The 17054-nt window shown below is 65.6% G+C and overlaps 2 protein-coding genes across 2 annotated transcripts; one reads left to right on the top strand and one right to left on the bottom strand.

Annotated features, from left to right (window-relative positions):
- Positions 1 to 7197: 7197 nt before the first annotated feature.
- VPS28 (VPS28 subunit of ESCRT-I) lies at positions 7198 to 9065 on the top strand. The gene is made up of 9 exons (XM_055800377.1): positions 7198 to 7330; positions 7445 to 7473; positions 7542 to 7579; positions 7940 to 8029; positions 8135 to 8240; positions 8327 to 8428; positions 8515 to 8568; positions 8664 to 8755; positions 8834 to 9065. Exons 1-9 carry the CDS (start codon positions 7294 to 7296, stop codon positions 8949 to 8951), a joined length of 666 nt encoding a protein of 221 aa, XP_055656352.1. The 5' UTR covers positions 7198 to 7293; the 3' UTR covers positions 8952 to 9065.
- Positions 9066 to 9116: 51 nt separating this feature from the next.
- Positions 9117 to 16769, bottom strand: TONSL (tonsoku like, DNA repair protein). The gene is given in 27 exon segments (XM_055800378.1): positions 9117 to 9376; positions 9450 to 9583; positions 9815 to 9888; positions 9979 to 10151; positions 10278 to 10419; positions 10924 to 11139; positions 11141 to 11223; positions 11419 to 11497; positions 11586 to 11736; positions 11855 to 11991; positions 11993 to 12534; positions 12620 to 12743; positions 12823 to 12986; positions 13058 to 13130; positions 13267 to 13359; positions 13507 to 13571; positions 13666 to 13849; positions 13952 to 14077; positions 14348 to 14500; positions 14576 to 14721; positions 14971 to 15085; positions 15174 to 15345; positions 15427 to 15556; positions 15643 to 15844; positions 15922 to 16064; positions 16171 to 16266; positions 16669 to 16769. Coding segments are annotated over 27 exon segments (3942 nt in total). The 5' UTR covers positions 16700 to 16769; the 3' UTR covers positions 9117 to 9182.
- Between the last annotated feature and the right edge of the window lie 285 nt (positions 16770 to 17054).

Raw genomic sequence — 17054 nt, 5'->3', positions numbered from 1 at the left:
TGTGCCGTGGGGCGCCAGGGCTGTAAAAGCACCCGGGGCCGTGGCGGTGATTGGCTCGGGGTGAGATTGCCCCGGGTTAACCATTCCTCAGGGCCCGGCACAGCAGCTGCGCCCGTGCCCGGCCCCCCCGAGTCCCCGCTCTGCTGCCAGCACCCCCCACCCTCACCTGCGCCATGGGTGCTGGTACCCCACCCTGGGTGCTGGTACACCCACCCTGGGCACTGGTGTCCCCCCACCCAGCCCCTGGCATGGCTCTGGCACCGGCTGCCGTGCGAAGCTCATGCCCGGGTGCGAACGTCACCCGCAGGTGCTGGGGCCAGCCCCGGGTGCTGGGCCCTCCCCGGGCACCTTGCTCACCTCCGGCACCTGGCTCAGGTGCTGGGGTCACCCATGGATGCTGGGGGTCACCCCTGGGTGCACAGTCCACGCCAAGGGGCTCAGCTCACTGTCGGGTGCTCAGCTTACAACTGGGTGCTGGGCCCACCCCTGGGTGCTGGGGTAGCCCTTGGGGGCTCAGCTCAACTTCTTGGGTGCTGGGCTCGCCCCTGGGTGCCAGGCTCGCCCCCGGTCCCTGCCTGAAGCCCAAGCACCAAGATCAGGTGCGTGGCTCACCCTTGGATGTGCTGCTCCCCCAGGGGTGCTTGGCTGCCCCAGCACCCCTCCCTGGCACACAGGGTGCCTGTGACACCCCACCGGGAAGGAACCATGTCCCACACCGGCGTTGTGCCAAGCAGGTCGCCACCTGTGTGGTGCGGTGCCCGTGACACAGGGACGTGAGAGGTGCCGGTGGCCGCAGCAGCTGTCCCTTCACACCCACAGTGCTGGTGCTTGGAAGGGTGTCAGCCCTGCCACAGCCCTGCCAGCCCTGCCGGCACTGCTGGCACCTCGCTGCCCACCGGTGAGGGGATGCAGTGACTCACGGTGGCCCTGTCATGGCTGCTGGCCGCGCCTTGCAGCACTGTGGTGGTGCCCAACAGACATGGATGCATCAGTGCTGAGCAGCATGGCAAGGCATGAGATGGCACAGCATGGCATGGGATGGCACAACATGGCACGGCACGGCACAGCGTGGTACCCCACAGCATGGCACGGTGCATGGTGGCTTGGCGTGGAACAGTATAGCCCAACCGCAGCACAGCGGGTGCCGATGTCCCAGGAGATGGCCGGGTGCCCCATAGCCTCCTGCTGCCGGTGCCCCCGTGCCCGGTGTTGGCACAGCCATGCCACAGCAGGGGTGGGGCAGGGCAGCCATCCTGGCACCCATCCCAGCGTATGCCACGGTGCCGTGACCTCCGTGACCTCTTCCCACAGCCAAAGTGCAGCCAGGCCGACAGCTCCACCAGCCGCCTCATGCCCCCTGGTACCACCAGCAACGCGCTGGTGCCCATCAGCGCCCCTGGCAGTGACCCTGGCCCACGGTGCCATGTGCCCACTGTGCAGGCAGTCGGGTCAAGCGGCTTCATGGATAAGGCATCGTCCTCCGGGGCTGGGGACTGGGGGTTTGCGTCCCACCTGGGCTGGGGGATACCTGCATTTTGCCCTACAGGTGGGGTGGCAAGAGCCCTCCAGCCGTGCCAGGGCTGGCACCGGGAAGTGCGGCTGGGAAAACCCTGGGACGACCGGCACCTCGTGCTGGGAAAGCCCCAGCTGGGGGTGAGTGAGGCCAGCAACAGTGATTGCTCCGGTACAAACAGTCCAGCTCCAGGACAAGCTTGTCCCAGCAGCACGTGGCGTTGCCGGGAAAGCCACCGGCAGCCCCGAGAGCTGCAGGCTTTGCTCATCTTCTGTAAGAAGCAGGTGCGGGAGCAAGTGTGGTATGGCCAGCTGGCTGCCCTGCAGCATGTCTGCCACCGGTCACCTCTGGCCGCCACCGGCAATGCTGGCATCGCAGCCAATACCCCTGTGACCGGGTGGTCTCGCTAAGGGCAATAAAAGAATAAACCTCCCCGCACGATGCCCCAGCTCTGGCCACCGCAGCCGGGGTGTGATCAGGGGGTGGCCGCGGTGCCGGCACAGCGCTGGGTGGGAGTGAGGTGGCATGGGGGAGTAGATATGGAGAGGAGGTGGGGTTTGTGGCTAAAACCAGTATCTGATGGTTTGGCTCCCAGCCGCCATCCCCAGCATCCATCCCTCCTCCACCCTGCACCCATCAGGGCTGGTATTGCTGGGCATTCATCTCTGGTGTGGGGAAGGCAGAGCTCAGCTGGCGCCGGTCACAGCTGGCATCGTGCCAGGTCACAGCCGGCATCGTGCCAGGGCAACGAGCCCCAGTGGCCCATGGGTGCTTCGCAGCTCCTCCTTCCTCCCAGCAACCTGCGCTGCCAAAAGCCTTTGCCGAGCTGCTGCAGGTAGTGGCAGAAGCCAGGGATGCCACGCTGCCACGGCCCCACGGGGCACCCCAAAACACCCGCAGGGTCACCGGTGGGAACAGGGTCCTCTGCAGGGGATGTGCCACCTTCCACACAGGCGCGACGAGGTGCTGCCATTGGTGGTTGCCTCCAGAAGCTGCTCCTTCACTAAACGGTTTGATGCCCCCGGTGATGCTGGGACAGACTGTTCCCAGCAGGTCACCCCAATGCTCGTCCACTTCTGGGGGCACCTGGCTCGGTGGGTGCTGCTGGGGACATCCCCAGTTGCTGGGGAGTAGCGTGTCAGCTGGGATCCCTGGAACCACTGGCTGAGGAAGCACTGAGGAGCTGAGGAACCACCCAGGTCCACCCAAAGCTCAGGCTGATCCCAGCCCAGGTGGGATGGGGACCTCCAAGATGGCCTGGTCCAACCCTCTGCGATGAAGGAGCCTGGGTGAGGTCCCCTCCGGTGACAGGGACTCCACCGCATTGTCCCGCAGGTCGATCACTCTGGCTGGAAAACACATCTCAGGTCAAGATGAGACCTCTCCTGGTGTCACCTGCACCTGGTGCCCCCTGGCTTCACCGTACAGCTCCTAGAAAAGGGGCAGTTTCCATCTGCTCAGTGGCTGCCCAGGGCGGGTTGGCAGTGGCTGGCTGCCGGCCGCCCACCCAGCCGCTCTGCCACCCCCCGCCATCAATGCGGCGGGGGGGAAACAGGACGAGGAGCTTGTGAGTGCAGGCAAGGACGGGGAGATCGCTCACTGGCCACCACTGTGGCGACACAGAGCCACCCCTGGGAAATTAATTTCGTTTGTTGTCACTTAATACCAGCGTAGGACAATGAGAAATAGGAACATTTTAAAACATCTTCTCTCCCACCTGCCTTCATCTCAGGCTTGGTCTCACTCCCAACTCCTCTTCCTCCTCCTGCAGAGGGACAGGGAACAGGGTTTGGGGTCTGTCTGTGATGCTTCGGCTCTGCCACATTGTCTTCCTCGCGCTCTCCCCTGCTCCCACCCATGGGAGACTGTCCTCGCAAACTTCTCCACCGTGGGCTCCATGGGTCGCAGGGGAATCTCTCCTGGAGCCTTCCCCCCTGACCTTGGCCTACACAGGGCTGCTCCTCTCCCGCTGTCTCCCCCCGTGAGATGCCACCACTGTCGCTGATGGGCTCAGCTTTGCCCAGCGGCAGGTCCATCCTGGAGCGTCTGGAGCTGGCTCTGTCCAACACAGGGCCAGTTCCTGGTGTCTTCTCACCAGAAGCCACGCCTGCAGCCCCCCCACTACCAAAACCCTGCCCTGTAGACCCCATACAGCACCCCTTGTACGCAGCGAGGTCCACCCTGAGCCTTCTCCACAGAGAAGAAACCCAACTCCATCAGCCTTTCCTCCTTGGGCAGGCTCTCCAGCCCCTGGATCATCTTCATGGCCTCCTTTGGACCTTCTCTGGTATGTTTACAACCTTCTCAAGTTGTGGGGAGCTGGACACAAGGTGCCAGGCACAGGGCAGAGCAGGATGGCCACCTCAGTCTCTGTCAGCAGCCCAGGACCTGCTGCCTCCACCGCTGCCCAGCATGCTGCTGGCTCCTTCTCAGCTTGGTGCCCACCAGGACCCCCAGGGCTTCTCCACAAGGCTGCTCCCAGCCAGTCAGATCCCAGCCCACAGTGAGGCGCAGGGGCTCTGGCCTTCCCTTGCCTTCCTTCAGCCTCACACAGCTCTCACTTGCTGGCCAGGCATCTCCACAAGACCAGGAACCCATCTGACATGCCCACCTCGCCGCCCAGGTGATGGCATCAGTGTGGGGTGGCCCCGTGGTACCCAACGTCTCCAAAAGCTTCACCACCAAAGCCGGAACAGCTCCGGGGGTGAGGGGAGGCCATGCTGTGGCCTGGGGTGGGCACAGGGAGGGCAACCTCCCCTCCTCCTCCTCTTCTTCTGCCTCTTCTTCCACTTCTTCCTCTTCTTCTTCTTCCTCTCCTTTTCCTTTTTCCTCTTTTTCTTAGTCGTCTTCTTCTTTCTTTTCTTCTTCCTTCTCTTCTTCTTCTTCCTCCTTTTTTGCTTCCTCCTTTTCTTCTTCTTCCTCTTTCTTCTTCCTCTTTTTCTTTCTCCTCTTTTTCTTCTTTCTCCCCTTATTCCCCCTTTTCTTCCTCTTTTTCTTCTTCCTACTTTTCTTTCACCCCTTTTTCTTTCTCTTCTGCTTCTTCTTCTTCTTCCTCCTCTTCTTTTTTTCTTCTTCCTCCTCTTCAGCACCTCCTCCTCCTCCTGGCAGGGTTTCCATCCACCCACCAAGCCCCAGATGCACAGAAGACCACGCAGACACACCCCAACCAAATGCAGCTGGGGCTTATCCTGCTCCCAGGAGACACGAAGCCAAACGACTTCTCCCAAAGGATCTTCAACATTTGAACCCAAGTTCAATGTTTCCTGATGAAAGCCAGGATTTTTGTTAAAGTTTCCCCTTTTTTTGAGCTCAAACTTCATCTGGCCACAGAGCGCGTGGCCGGTTAGAAGGTGTCAGGAAGGGAAGTGACTCCTGTGACAGAGGGACACAGAAGCGGGACCACCACAGCCCCCGTCGCTGTGGGGCAGGAGACCCTGCCCCAAACCAGGTGCCTCCATCCCACCTCAGGTTCCCTCTGGCACCTCTGTCCCCCTGTCGCGGCCACTGAGGGCAGCGGGTTGTGCTCCTCCTGCGGCTTGTCCCAGCCAGGTCCCCTCCAAAGCCTCCTAAAGAAAAAAACGATTTTGGTTTTTCTCGTTGAAATCCATTTTTCTTTATCTGGGCCATTCTGCTTAACCGAGGGCAGCTTTGTTCGGCTTCCCCAGGAAATGCAAACAGCCCTTCATTAAACTAATTAACTGGGACTTGCTTAAGCCAGGTGTGGATCCCTCGAGCCAGGCCAAAAGCTCTCAGCTCGTGGAACAGCTCCTTCCCACCCCAACACTGGCAATAGCGCGGCGCGATGCAGAGCCCGTGGCAGTGGGGAAGGACGGTGCCAGCGGGACACTCGGCAGGCAGGGCCTGGGCATGGAGGACAGCTGGCCACAAGCCCCGGGGCCAGGCAGCCATCACGAGCCCGGCACAGTGCTTCGGCAGCTGCCAAAGAGTCAGCGAGGTTGTTTCTTCACGTGGTGACACAATAGAGCGCTGGGGATTTTCCTCGTCATTTTCCTGTTTGTTCCTATATTTAACCCCATGGTTTTTCTAAAGCAGAAGACACTCCGATTTCGGAAATCTGGGTGTCCTGTAGTGCCTGCAGGCGCCGGCCAGCAGCCTTGAGCAGGGCATGCGTCGCCGTCTGGCGTTCCACAGCAAACCACCGCGGCACCTGCCAGAGGTGGGGGCCCCGAAGGCGCAGAGCCATGCAATGACCCACACGCAATGACCCCGCTTTGGGGGCAGCCAGAGCTCGGTGGCACTTCTCAGCTCTGCTGGCATTGGGGACCCCCAGCGAGCCGCGAGGAGCTGGTGCGTGGGGCGAGACTGCTCTTGCCAGAGTTGCCTGGCCGTCCTGCGCACCGGCCATTTTCCAGGCTCACCGTAACCAGGGGGTCAGGCGGGTGAGCGACAACCGGCTCGCTGCACTGTCCGGTGTGCCTGCAGCACGCGCTCACGGGGCTACGGAAAAGCAAATGTCTTGACATCGCCTGGGCACTGTCTCAGTGGGAACTATTTGGAGGTGCCAATGTGTTTTCCTGGTGTTTCTTTATTCCCTATATTTCTCTGCTGTCTTGTTCCCAGGAACGACCTGTGCCGCCCTGGCTACTGACACAGACCAAACCTACCGTGAACCCTGCGGTCCACAGAGCCCATCCCGGCACGTTGCGGCTTCGCCCTGTGGTGAAGGTCAAAGTGCTTCCCCCAGCTCGGGCATTCTTTCGCCCGCTACCTTTACCCTGGCGTGGCAAGTGAACACTGATCACTGGCCTTGACCCCTCCTGCTACAGGCGGGTTTATGACGGGCTGCACCAGCTGCCACCTCACCGCGCTCCTTGCCCCACCAGCAAGGCCAGCTGAGGGCAGGTCCCCTTCCTCTTCCTCCTCCTCCTCCTCCATTTCCAGCCGGCTGCCACTCTCCTTTGGAAACTGCCTTTGGGCAGGGCTGCAGCGCCGACACCTGTCCACGGTGCTCCCCGCCATGCCTGCAGTGCCGGTGCTGTGCCGCAAGCATGGAGCCGATCCGTGCAGCGCCAATCCACGCGCCAGGGCGGGGGGTTCTGTCCCCTTATTCAGGTTTGGGCACAGCAGGCAGCCATGCGGTCGCCCCCAGTGCCCGCCGCCCCCCGCTCTCGGCACCCCCGGCAGATGGTGCAGCTCAGCCAGCAAAAACGTTGGCCTTCGGCCTTCGTGGGTCACCAGCTCCTCGGTTGCTTCGGGGTTTCCCATTGGCCAAGTAATGAGCCGCCTCTCACAGTAATTAGCCCACGCGCTGGGCCTCAGCTTCCTTTTGGGGCTGGGGGATTTCCTGGGTCAGTGGGTTGGTGGCCAATGGGTCAGAGGTCAGCAGCCCGTGAGGTGGCACTCAACAGTGGGTGGGCCTCCCCCTGACCTTGACCAGCCGCCCTCACCGACACCCGCCCTACTCCCACCCACCGGGGGTCTCTGCCGTGGCCATCCCTCAGAGCCCCCTCCCCCACACTGGCCCCTCCCTCCCCCGAGCCCCCCACTCCCCGGAGCCTCCCCTCTTCCTCAGAGACCACCACCCCCCAGAGCAACCGCCCCCGACTCCCCCCTCCCCACCGAGCAGTGCCACCCAGCAGCCCCCGGGGGCGGCGCCCCCCCCGGCGCGGCTTTTCCCGCTAAAACCAGCCGCTCGTCCCGCCCCCCGCCCCGCCCCGCCAGGCGCGACCAGCCGAGCGCCAAGCGGCCGCCGCCATTTTGCGGAAGCGCGGCCCAGCGGCAGCGGCGGGGCGGGGGGCGCGGGGTTCGGCCCCTCCGGGATGTTTCACGGTATCGCGGCCCCGCCCGGGACGGGAGGTGAGCGCGGCGGGGGCGGCTCCGCTGCCCCCCGAGGCCTCGGCGGCGGGACGGGACCCCCGGGACCCCCCCCGCCCCCCGGCCCCATTTAACGCCGCCCCGTTCCCTCGGCAGCGCCCGGGACCAAGCCGGAGCTGTATGAGGTGAGTGTGCGCCCCCCCCCGCCCCCCCACCCCCCGGGACCCCCCCGCTGACGCCCCTTCCCCCGCAGGAGGTGAAGCTCTACAAGAACGCCCGGGAGCGCGAGAAGTGAGTGTGGGACCCCGCAACCGCCGCCGCGGCCCCTCCCCCCCCGTCACACAGCCCCCCCCCCCACTGCGGAGCTTCCCCCGTCACAGACACCCCCCCAGGCACAGAGCCCCCCCTCCTCCCCCAGTCACACAGCCCCCTCCCCATTGGGGAGCCCCTCCCCCCATCACCCCCCGCATCACGGCCCGTGGTGGGATGCAGCTCTGGGCCCTCTCCATCGCGCTGCTCCGACCCCCGCCCCAGACCCCCTTCCCCCACCGCCCCAACCCCCACTCTCTACCGTGGTCCCCGTCCCTCCTGGGGACCCTCTCCCCCATCGTGGTCCCCCCTTCTCCACCGCGGGCCCCGCTGCGGTGGCAGGTATGACAACATGGCCGAGCTCTTTGCGGTGGTGAAGACGCTGCAGGCGCTGGAGAAAGCCTACATCAAGGACTGTGTCTCTCCTAATGAGTAAGTGCTCGGCCCCCTCAGCAGAGGGTCGGTGGGGTCCCTCCAGCTGAGGGTGGGGGTCTGGGGGAGGATCCCGGCCCTTACCCCCGCCCTGCCACTCCCCAGGTACACGGCTGCCTGCTCCCGCCTCCTGGTCCAGTTCAAAGCCGCCCTCAAGCAAGTGCAGGGCTCCGAGGTCAGCTCTATCGATGACTTCTGCCGCAAGTTCCGGGTGAGCTGAGGCATCGACAATGCCCCCGGTGCTGGTGGGGCTTCCTGGGTGCCGGTTGCGCTGCTGACGGTGGCATCTCCCCACAGCTTGACTGCCCCTTGGCCATGGAGAGGATCAAGGAAGACCGGCCCATCACCATCAAGGACGACAAGGGCAACCTCAACCGCTGCATCGCCGATATAGTCTCCGTACGGTGCCGGGGGGTTGGGGCTCAGCTCCAGTGGGGGCGGGGGGAAGGGACATGGGTGGGGCAAACATGCTTCTTCTCTCGCAGCTCTTCATCACGGTGATGGACAAGCTGCGCCTGGAGATCCGAGCCATGGACGAGGTAGGGCACCGCGGTTCAGCCACGTGCCATGGCAGTGCCAGGAGCCCCGATTTGGCAGCGCCGGTTTGACAGCTCACCCCACATTCTCTCCCCAGATCCAGCCAGACCTACGGGAGCTGATGGAGACGATGAACCGGATGAGCCACCTGCCCCCCGACTTCGAGGGGAGACAGAAAGTCAACCAGTGGTGAGTGTGCTGGCATTGCTACCAGCACCGTTCTGGCGTGCCAGTGTGCCGCTGCTGCAGCTCCCCCCCTTCTCCCAGGCTCCAGACGCTCAGCGGGATGTCAGCATCGGACGAGCTGGATGATTCCCAGGTCCGGCAGATGTTGTTTGACCTGGAATCTGCCTACAACGCCTTCAACCGCTTCCTCCACTCCTGATCCATCTGGCATGTGCTGGCACTGCTCTTCCCTCCCAGTATGAGCCTCCCAGTCCCCTCCCGGTCCTTACTAGTGTTGAGAGGAAGCTGGGAACAATAAACCTCTCATCTGTCACCTGCCTCATGAGTGCCAGTGACACAGTGACCCAAAAAAGCACCATTTGCGTTCATAAATATAGGCTGTAATGGCTGCGCAGGTTAAAAATCACAGGACGTGGGTGATGCTAGTGCTTTAGCTGCTCTTACAGAAGAGCTTACGGTGCCGCATGACGGTGCCGAGGGCTGTGCCGGCAGGACCGTGCCATGCTTTGCCAGCATCACGCTGGTCACTCCGTCTGACATGCTGACTGCAGAGCCGGAGATCTTGGATCTGGCTGGCAGCTCTGGCCCAGGTTGTGTCATCCAACGGCCCCTCCACGGAGCAGCCTGGGAAGAAGGAGGGGGCTGCTGTTAGCTCCCAGGGGGCTTGCCCGTGCCACTGCTCGCACTGCTGCCCTACCTGCCAGACTGAGGAACTCCAGCCCCTGGCTCCTCTCTTCCAGGGCAGAGAGCAGTGTCCGCAGCCCCGTGGCGCTGATCCTGGGATTGGCTGAGAAATCCAGGGAAGCCAGTGCCGGGCAAGTGGGGAGGCACCTGCAGGTTGGGAGAGATGGCAAGGGGATCCCCCTTGTCCTCCCCTCAGCCCCAGGGGGGGTTCCTTTGTCCCCAAAGGGATCCCCCAGGGTGTCCCCGCACCGTGCTCCCATGCTGGAGACAGCACAGAGTCTCCCCTGGCTGGTGGAGGGTCAGGCTCCTGCTGCACGGACTTGCCCTGTCCACTCCCCATCGCCCCCAGACTTCCCCAGGGTCCCCTTGTCCCCTCACCTGGCCACCTCCAGGATGTCACCGTCACCCAGCCAGTTCCCGGAGAGTGTTAGGTGGCTCAGAGCGCAGCCCTCCTGTGGGAAGGGCACACCGGTGTCGGTGTCGGCACAGCCCCAGGCAGCACGCTCCCCCCAGTGGGGTCCCGCCATGGGGCCCGTTCTCACCTGTGCCAGGTACCTGCCGAGGGCCCCGGTGAGGGGCCGCAGCCCCGGCCTGGTAACAGAGCGCAGCTCCAGCCGGCCGAGGCTGTGGCACGCCAGGCCACCGAGGAGCCGCTCCAGCCCCGCTGCGCCCAGGGCATTGCAGGACAGGGACAGCGTCTGCAGCCGCGCAGCTCCTGGGGAGCACATGCCGGCGCGGTCAGAGCCACGTGGTGCCCGGCGCGGTCAGAGCCACGTGGTGCCCGGCGCGGTCAGAGCCACGTGGTGCCCGGCGCTGCCGGCATGGGGCTGCGGCCACTTACCGTCCAGGGCGAAGCTGTCGGTGAAGCCGCAGGCCTGCAGCCGCAGCGTGGTGAGCGCCGGGCAGTGCCGCAGCAGCAGGGCCAGTGGCTGGCAGCTGGCATCGCCCAGAGGGTTCAGGCTCAGGTCCAGCTCCTCCAGGCTCTGCCGGGACAGCCGAGTGTTCAGGGGACGGAGAAAAGATGTGGGGACACAGGCAGGGGCTGGGGGGGGGGGAAGAGATGTAGGGGATAGGTGAGAGGTTTCAGGGATGAAGAGGATCTTTGGGGACAGACATGAGAGGTTTAGGGGATTGACAGGACAGATTTAGGGGGGACAGGACAGATTTAGGGGAGACAGACGTGTAGGGGACAGGCAAGAGATTTGGGGATGGATAAAGAAATCTGGGGGACAGAGGAGGTGTTCGGGGGATTTGGGGGACAGGCAAGAGGTTATGGGGATAGACATGAGAGACCTGGGGGACGGAGAAGGGGTTTCAGGGGGAGAGGAGGGGTTTCAGAGATGAACAAAGAAATCTGGGGGACAGATGAAGAGATTTAGGGGGGATCAGCCAGGCACCCCGCCTCAGCCTGGCAAGGCCAGCACCAGGAATCCCAGTCCTGCCAGGATGGAGGTGGGACTCCCAGTGCCGCCCACCGCTGGCCCTACCTGGAAGGTGCCGGGGTGCTGGGGCACGAGCTGCCGCAGCCCCTGGGCGCCCAGACGGTTCCCAGCCAGGTCGAGGAGGGTGAGGGCGGGCAGGGTGGCCAGCGTGGCCAGCAGATCGGCGGCCATGTCATCCGACAGCCCGCAGGCACGCAGCCAGAGCTGCCGCAGAGGTGCCTGCAGCTTGAGGGCCCGCAGCAGCGGGGGGAGGTGGGGGGGGACGCAGGGCCAGGCTACCCCCAACCCCCAGCCCCGGGCTCTGCTCCTGCAGCTCCATCACCTTCAGCAACAGCTGGTGCGGCTCTGCAGGGGCACGGGGGGAGGTGTTGGCGGCCTTTGGGTGGCCCTGGGGGGGTCCCCGGGGCCTCCTCAACCCCTTTAGGGACACCCTAATCCTGCTGCTGGCCCCACACCGGCCCATGACACGCGTTACCCCCCCCAGCACAGGACCCTCGATCCCAGTGGGGCCAGTCCCTGAGGGGCCGGGGGGGTCCTTACCCACGGCCAAGCTCTGGCAGGCCCTGCGGTACCGCTCGGCCAAGGGCGGCAGGTCCCAGCACTGCACCTCTGCCAGCACCTGCCACGCCAGAGCGACACCAATGGCACCGCTGCCACCACTGGCAACGATGCCCGGCATGGGGTGGGGGTCCAGGCTCAGCGCTCACCTCCTCGTTGCTCTGCAGGACGTCCCCAACCAGGTCCTGGGGGGCCAGGAGAGCCCCCTCTTTCTTGAGGGTGAGCCGCGGCAGCAGCCCACAGGTTTGGTAGTACCGCTCGGCTGCCCGCTCCGCCAGCCAGCCCACGGCACGGCTCTCGCTGCCGCAACAGCAGGACCCGCAGGGTTACCCGCGAGTGCTGCTGCCTGGCACGGGGGTCCCAAAGGGGACGCTGGGGGGGGGGGTCCCAGAGCAGGAACAGGGAGCAAAGCTCTCACCTCTGTGGCACTGGGATGAGGAAGACATTGTCCTGGACCCGGACGCGGACCCGGAGGGCAGGCAGGGCAGTGGGTGGGCATGGGGGGCTCCCCCTGCCCTCACCCTCGGTGGGGAGAGGGGGCCCGGCTGCCTCGGGGGGTCGGCATTCCCGGGAGCGCCCCAGTGGGATCCTCTCCACCAGGCGGGTGAGGCGGCTCTGCACACTCCGGCGGTGCCGGGGGCTGGTGCTGGGCCCGAGCAGGGACCCTGCCATCGCTCTCTGGCCCCGTGCTGTCCTCTGAAGTGGCTGCCGGCTCCTGGGGTTCCCGGCGGGGCCGCTTACGGCCCCCCCGGGACCCCCCTAGGTCATCTTCCAACCAGTCATCCTCCTCCAGGTACTGCTCGGCTGGGATGAGGGCCGGCCGTGGTGCCAGCTGCCGGCACGCTGTCATGGTGCTGCCACCCAGAAGGGACTTGGCGCTGCCGAGGCCCCGGATGGCGGCTTCGTACTCGGCCGACTCCAGATCCGCTCCCTCCCGCCTGCCGAGCCCCGGCACCCGCTGCCGCTTCTTCACCGGCCTCAGCGGCGACATGTCACTGTCCCCCGGCTCCGCCACTGGTGGCGAGCAAGGCTGCAGGGCTCGGGGCTCGGCACACTCGGCGTCGAACAGCGGCGAGTCCTGGGAGAGCTGTGGCGGGGCTGCAGGGGGGATGCCGGCACCCTCAGCCCACTGCGGGCACCCCAAAAGCAGAGGGCGGGGGGGGACGCCGGCGCTGCATCCCACCTCGTCCCGCCGCCACCTCCCTGAGCAGGCGCTCGGCCGCCCAGCACTGCTGCCGCGTCTCCTGGTCCAGTTCCTTGCTGTAGGTGCTCGCCCACTCCTCCAGCGTACCCAGCGGTGTCAGGCCCTACAGGGGGGACACAAGGCCAACCCAGTGCACCCCCCCTGCCTTCTTAGGGTCCCCCCTCCCCATCCCAGCAGCTCACCCTGGCGTTCCTCGCCGTCACCGACGCTCCCCGCTGTACCAGCAGCTCGGCCACCTCAAAATGGCCACAGCTCAGGGCATCATGCAGGGGGGTGATGCCCTCGCAGCCTGGCCCCCCAGGGTCATCCAGCGCCGCCCCCCAATCCAGCAGCAGCCGAACGATCTCTGGGAGACAGGAGGAGGCGGAGGTGAGGACAGGGGGGCTCTGCCCATGCCCCCATCCCCCTGCAACTCACCCAGGTGCCCATGGTTGCAGGCTTCGTGCAGCGGAGTCCAGCCGCAGTAATCGCGGGGGTTCAGGGGGTGCCCCTAGAAAAGAGGGGAGTGTTTGGTCAGGCTGGGCTTGGCCAAGGGGCCGCAGGGACCCTCTCCCGCTTCCCCAGAACGACCTGCAGTTTCTGCGGACCCCCCCGCGGTGTGGGGGACCCCCATTCCCCTCACCTACCTGCTTGAGGAAGAGCTGGACGCGGCGCAGGTCACCCTCAATGCAGGCGCGGTGCAGGGGGGTCTCACCCCGCTCGTTCCGCCGGTTCCACTGCTGACACAGAGGGGGATGATGGGGACCCCCGGAAATGCACCTCAGCAACCGTGAGACCCCCCCGACCCTCTTTGGAGGAATCAGGGGAAGGGGGAGAACCCCTCTCACCCTCTATGGGGGGTCAGGGGGAGACCCAGTACCTCTCACCTTGCTGATCCGCCGGCGCCCGGGGACGCTCTTGCTGTAGCCATCAAGTTCATCTTCCTCCCCCTCTGGAAAAGATCCCCCACCATGAGGGAGACCCCAATCTGTGGGGACACTGCCAGGGGACCTGCTCCCCCCAGAGCTCCCACTGTGCCCCCTCACCGCTCTCCGACAGCTCCAGCTCACTCTCGTCCTGAGTCTCACTGCTCTCCAGTTCTTCCTCTTCCTCCTCCTCCTCCTCCTTGCTGGAGCCCCCCAGCCCCTCCAGCCGGGCCACGGTGCCAGCGGCAGCCTCGGTGTCACCATCCCGCAGCTGCAGCAAGTGGAGATGCTGCAAGATCTGCCTCTGGGGAGGAAGAAGAGAATGAGGAAGGTCATCTGTCAGCCTAGGGGCACATACACACACACACACACACACACTGGGAGGGGTTCCTGTCCCCCTCCTCACCTGCAGCCGGGGATCTCCGGCCGCCTCCGCTCGCTCCAGGGCTGTTTGGAAGCAGGGCTGCAGCTCGGCACGGGGCTTGCCCACCTCCTCCATGGCCAGTGCCATGTTCAGCCATGTTTTCCCCTCCTGGGCACAGCTGTGGTCAGTGCCTGCCTCCAGTGGGGGCTACGCCGAGCCATGGACCCTCCCCAGGCAGGGCATGGGGGTCCCACACTGAGCCCCACAGCCTCCCTGAGGGGCATGGGCCACCCCACCCCACGGGTCCCCACAGCCACTGTGCCCTTGTCACCTCCCACGCCAACACAGGGATAGCCTCGCTAAGCACCCCCCTCCATAGCCAAGGGACCCAGGGAACCCCCCCAAGGACCAAGGAGCACCCCCAGGGACCCAGCTCGCCTCCAGTGCATTGCCCTGGTGCAGGGCCAGCTCCTGCTGGTAATGGTGGACAGCTCGCACATGGTCCTTCAGGTCTCCAAAGGTGGTGGCCAGTGAGACATGGATGACGGCCAGCTCCCCCGCTGGCCTCCCCAGCGCCTGGGCAAAGGTCAGCTGCCCCCAGGGACACCCCGTCAGCAGGGACGACTCCCTGGGACCCCCCCCATCCCTTCCACCAGCCCCACTCACCTGCCTCTGGTAGTACTCTGCAGCCCGGCCGTAGTCCCCGTGCTTGGAGAAGGTGTCCCCAAGCTGCTCGCAGAGGGCCAGGGCTGCTGATGGGTCACTAGCCGCTGCCTCCTCCAGAGCCTCCTGCAGCCGCACCACCTTGGTGGCTGTGGAGGTGACAATCAGGGCGCATCAGAGAACCCCAGAACCACTCCAGGGGAGGGTCAGCATCTCTTCAAGTGTCACTGGGGACCTGTGGGTGTCCTCCCAGCCCTGACCCACAGCAGAACAGAAGAGGAAGCGGGGGGAATAGAGCAGAGCTGGGGCCAGCATGGGGCAGCATTGGCAGCCCCCTGGGACACTTCCCCTCTCCTGGGGACACTGTTTGTCTCTTGAGGACACTGTCCCAGGCTCACCATAACGGAGGTTGGATCGGATGAGGTCTCGCTGCCAGGGCTGCCGCGAGCCCAGCATGTAGGCTTGCTTCAGTGAGCGCTTGGCAGCCGCAAAGTCACCCAAACTCAGCAGGACCTGGGTGACAGCGGGGACATCCATCACGGGGGGCACCAAACCCCGGGGGAGTGCGGGGAGGGGTCTGGTGCTGACTCCCATCACCCACCTGGGCTGTGCTGCTGCAGCACTCGCTCTCCATCCCCTTCTCCTTCATCCTGCGGGCGCAGTCGCGTGCCCGGGCCAGGCAGCGCAGGGCCCCGGAGTGCTCACCCTCCCGCAGGTGGATGCTCCCCAGGTTGAAGTAAGCACGGTAGAGATCTTCATAAAGCTGCCCCTGCCTGCAAACGGAGCCACTGCTGCTGCTGGTTTCCCCCTAAACCCGCTGCCGGACAGCTCCCGCCAGCCCTGCCCTTCCTTACTCGGAGAGGAAGATGCTTTTTTTGATGTAGTTGTCACACTTGGCTGGTTCCTTCAAGCTGTCGTAGACCAAACCCAAGTTGAGGTACAGCCGGGTCCTCATCTCCGTCAGCTCCCGGTGCGGCACAGCTCCTGGTGAAAAAAACGGCCACTCTGGGAGCTGGCGAAGCCCTCCCAGGGTTAGGATGTGCCTCTGCAGCCACCCGGCGCAGCTTCACCTTCCAGTTTCTCCTCCACAATGGCCAGGCTGGTGTGGAAAGCCTGTTCAGCCTTGCGCAGCGCCGGCAGCCCCGCTGCCTCCTCCCCCTGCGTGCGGCTGTCTGCCATGAACATGTACGTCCGGCCAATGGTGGCCCAGGCTCGTTGTTGCTCCGTGTCATCTGACAGGGACCTGGCCAGCTCCAGATGCTGGTGTTGGTGCTGCAGGGTGGGGGAGAGGCTTGAGACCCCCGCCAACCCCCTGACATGCCCCCTGTCCCCAAGAACCGGGCCCCCACCTTCAGCGCAGCCTCGTAGTTCTCCAGCTCCGCCAGGCGCTCGCCGATCTTGCGGTGGGCCACAGCGCAGCCGATGCTGTCCCCGGCCCCCTCCAGCAGCTGCAGCTCCTGCCGATGTTCCTCCAGAGCCTCCTCGTAGCGTCCTGCCGGCAACCGCGGGGGCTGTCAGAGGCGCCGGGGCGGGGGGGGGGGGGCGAGGAGCCCCCCCGGCTGTGGGGGCGGGGGCCGAGGGGGACCGCGAGGACGCACCATGGCTGGCCAGGATCTCCCCCAGCTGGTTACAGACCGCAGCCTCTTCCACCAGGCTCCCGCTGCGCTGGGCCTTCTCCTTCGCCTTCTGCAGCTCTGCGGGGTGCGGTGACGGGGGGCTCAGCCCAGTGTGACCCCCCCCCACGGCCACGCGTACCCCAACATGGCCCAGGACTGGTGGGGACCCCCGCCAGGGACCCCCAAAAGTGCCCAGCACGGCCCCTTGAGCTGGGGGGTGGGGGGTGTCTACAGCCCCCCTGGGGCGGCCCGCCGCGGGCGGAGGGCTGAGGAGCTTGGGGGCCGGGAGGGGGCTACCGGCGCGGGGAGAGGGCCGGGCGCCGTGTAGGGCACCGGGCCGCGGCCTGGGGGGCGGCGGGACTGGGGCAGGCCCGCGGAGCCCAGGGGGGCCGCTCGAGGGGGGGCCGAGCCCGGGGTGCCCCAGAGGCCCCAGGGCGTCCCGGGGGGTCGCGGGGGATCCCGGGGGGGTCCCGGACTCACGGCGAATCTCCCGCGCGCTCCCCGCGTTCATCCCCCGCCGTCGCCGCCGCCGCTGGGCCCCGGCCCGCCCAGCCGCGCCATTGGCCAGCGCGCCGCCACACTTCGCCAATCCGCGCGGGGAAAGCCGGGAGGCGGTCTCCCATTGGCTACAGACGGAAGACGGGTCCGCCTCCCACTGCCCGGGACAGGGACTACCACTCCCGGCATGCCCCGCGCCCGGCCGCGTGGGGGCGCTGGGAAGGGGGCGGCCCCCGGCTGGGGTCATAAGCGCTCCCAGTGCGCCCCGGTGCGCTCAGTAGGCCTCGGTGCTCCCCCAGTATCCCCCAGTGCCCCTCAGCCCAGTGTTCCCGGTACTCCTAGTGCTCTCCTGTAGCTCCCAGTGCTCG

This window comes from Falco peregrinus, chromosome 3 (assembly GCF_023634155.1).
Source record: "Falco peregrinus isolate bFalPer1 chromosome 3, bFalPer1.pri, whole genome shotgun sequence".
NCBI classification, from domain to species: Eukaryota; Metazoa; Chordata; class Aves; order Falconiformes; family Falconidae; genus Falco; species Falco peregrinus.
Note: the sequence above shows the minus strand (reverse complement) of the source record. Positions and strands in the feature narration are given on the sequence as shown.